At 43.5% G+C, this 2,999-nt stretch overlaps 1 protein-coding gene across 1 annotated transcript; it reads left to right on the top strand.

The window, feature by feature from the left end:
• Positions 1-1,196: 1,196 nt before the first annotated feature.
• On the top strand, positions 1,197-2,498 carry TEOVI_000757000 (Trypanosome variant surface glycoprotein (A-type), putative; the record flags this gene model as incomplete). The annotated part of the gene is made up of 1 exon (XM_067219897.1): positions 1,197-2,498. One exon carries the CDS (start codon positions 1,197-1,199, stop codon positions 2,496-2,498), a length of 1,302 nt encoding a protein of 433 aa, XP_067075998.1.
• Between the last annotated feature and the right edge of the window lie 501 nt (positions 2,499-2,999).

Raw genomic sequence — 2,999 nt, 5'->3', positions numbered from 1 at the left:
AGATAAGCACTTGATGATTGGAGCGAAACGTGCAATAGCATTGAAGGGTTGCACCAAAAGTAGAAAGACTAACAGCAAGAAAGGAAATAGTGTATCGAAACAAAAAACCAGAAAGAAGATGAATGGTCGTTTTAGAATCACAAAATATTGTATAAAAACCTACTATTAGCAACCCTTACACGCAGAAGAATCGGCTATGTTGTTAGATATAGCGAATGTTTTCGCTGTTTTATGGGATCACATTTGTGAAGGTGTGAAAAGGGTGCTTATATGGCAGATATAGTATAGTAAAGCTGAGGTGACTTAGAATAATGAAAGTGAATCCTGCCTAGCAGTGAGAAACTGGTAAAAATCATCTATTTCCCATAAGCACTTCATCACCCCTACAGATTTCCGTATCTACAGCTTTAATAAAAAGCAGTAATGGAAGAAGAATGTGGAGCCGACGGAGGGGGTTTAAATCCGTTGTAAAACCACTAGGCCTTATAAGAGAAGTTATAAGCGCTGAATCCGTGTGAGGCTCACTAAATGAGTCATGCATAGCCAGGAAAACATACAGGCTATCATCAATGTTCGAGGCCAATTCACCAGTAAATAAGCAGGCTGCAATAGCTCAAGAGTGCTGCAAACCTAAAGATTGGCACCGCATCTGGCAGGAAAATAAAGAAACCTTACAGACCTACGTCTGAGTGCACAGCGCGATTTGTGGCAGCTCTATTCCATCGATGGAAGGTGATGGGGCTGAATTGCTTTCCAAAAAGATCAGGAAAGCAAAGAGTAGAAAATCAAAATGAAGTATTTTGGCCCAAATGCTGGTACAAGAAAACAGACATACAAGTGTATGTGCATGTAATTCAACCGCAGTAAATACAAGACGAGTGGATGACAGTGGAAACCTTTTGGCAGAGGGAGAAGGATTTGACGGTTGGCTCTAAACTATGTATCCGTCATCAACTCTGACAACGTCAGCTACAAGACTTTAAATTTCATGTGTGCGGTATAAAATCCCGAGTAAATCACACGGAACGACTTGTAAAGCTGCAGAAAGAATACCTATAGAGAATTCTTTGAATTGGTCAATAATTTACGTTTTAAATGATGTAATTCATTACTCTCAGGACTCAGATACATCTAGTACTTTCCGTGCGGTGAGTCAAAAAGTGAAGGCAAGTAGAGCCTAGACAAAAACGAAGCAAATGGACATTAGAACGATCACTCTATTAGAGGTGATTTCGGCTTTAAGTTTCGTGGTTACAACGTGGACAGATGCCGCAGAAAGTAACGCAGTCGGTCACGCGGCGACAACAAAGCTGTGCGCGCTCATAAAGCACAATAAAAAAGCAGCAGAAAGCACGACAGCAAGACAAAAGCAGTTAATAGCAGAAATGGGAAGGCTGCGAACACTAAGTTTAAAGGCGGAGGCGGCAGCGTGTGCGGCAGCAAAGGACGACACCGCAGCACTAACCCTCTTCGCCGACTACGTGCAAGCCAAACTAAGGCAAGCATCGGTCCGGCTGGAAAATCTGGCGCCCAAGGCATCGGCAGCCGCAGCAGCTCTAGGTTACACAGCCGGTAGGTTAGACGAAACAATCAGTGTGTTCAACCAGGCGGTGTCAAGCAATACAGGCACCGAATATTGCCTCCAAGCGCGATCAGGGGGAACCGGTGCACACAAGCTAACAAGCGTAGATGCAGCATGCACAGCGCTATTACAAGAAGACCCAGCAGCGGGCGCAGCACACGGCAAGTACAACTACGCAGCCCATACTGCGATGCTACACAACGCTGGCGGTATCTCGGACGGCACAAGCAGCACGTGCCAGCTGACTAAAATCGGGTCCAGCGGCGGCTATGAGGCAACTACTGGCGTAACAACGCAGGTATACTGGGGCGCAGGCGCGTTAAAAATAGACGGCAGCGGCCCCAACGTAGAACCACTAGCAGCAGCAGCAGCAGAGGGATCAGCACCAAACATCGAAGCGCACCAGAAAGCGCGTCAAGCCTATGATAAATTCCACGCAGCGGCAGCAGCGCAGACGACGCCAACAGAGAACAACTATGATAACTGGAAGGGCGACGACACGCTTCTGCAAGTAATAGCCGAAACCTTAGCAGCACAGACGAATAAAGCAAAAATAGAAAAAGGCGACACCGCCGTAACCGCGGCACGGGACAAGTTCCTCGGGGACGGCCAAGCACAATTCACAGCAAAAGTGTGGGATAAGTTACAAAAGACGAAACTAACATACAGCGATGGCACGACGCTAAAAAGAGAACTCGCAGAAGAGATTAGCAGCGATGAAAACTTCGCCGACGCGGCGTTCAGGTGTCTTCAAGCAAAGAGAAAAGAAGCTCTAAAGCCAAAAATTCAACAGCAACACTGTCAAAACGACAACGAAGCCCATAAACCGGAAGAAGTTTGCAATGCGATAGGCGACGCAAATGAAACTCGATGCAAAAAAAACTCCAGGATGTCATTTCGTTGCTTCGAAGGGTGAAGGCAAAAAGTGTACATTGAGTGAGGAAGGGGAAAAACCTGCAGCAAAGCAAGAAGAAAACAAAGCGGGGGGGGGGGAAAGATGGCAAAACTGACCCCACAGGAAACAATTCTTTTGTCATTCACAAGGCCCCTCTTTGGCTTGAGTTTATGATTTTATAAAACAAAATTTTCCCCCTCTTTTTCTTAAATAATTTTTGCTAAAATTTTATGAAATTCATGAAAATATGCCATTTTGAGAAACGTTATTAAAATTTGCGAAACATAATGTATTTCAACACTTATTTAATGTAAACATAATAGTTAATCAAGTATGTAAAAATTTTTAATCGAAGCAACCTACGGTTGCAAGGTATTATGGTAATAGCGTATTGAAAATAAGTTCTATTTTGATTTGTGTTATTTTAATTATTTTACGGACATTAGTTATAATAATAATAATGGTGTTTTGAGTGTGTATATACTAGTATTATAACTAGGGCAGTAATAATAATAATGATAG

The sequence above is a fragment of the Trypanosoma equiperdum genome (assembly GCF_001457755.1).
Source record: "Trypanosoma equiperdum strain OVI genome assembly, contig: ctg_1007, whole genome shotgun sequence".
Classification (NCBI taxonomy): domain Eukaryota; phylum Euglenozoa; class Kinetoplastea; order Trypanosomatida; family Trypanosomatidae; genus Trypanosoma; species Trypanosoma equiperdum.
This window is presented reverse-complemented; position numbering and strand designations above follow the sequence as displayed.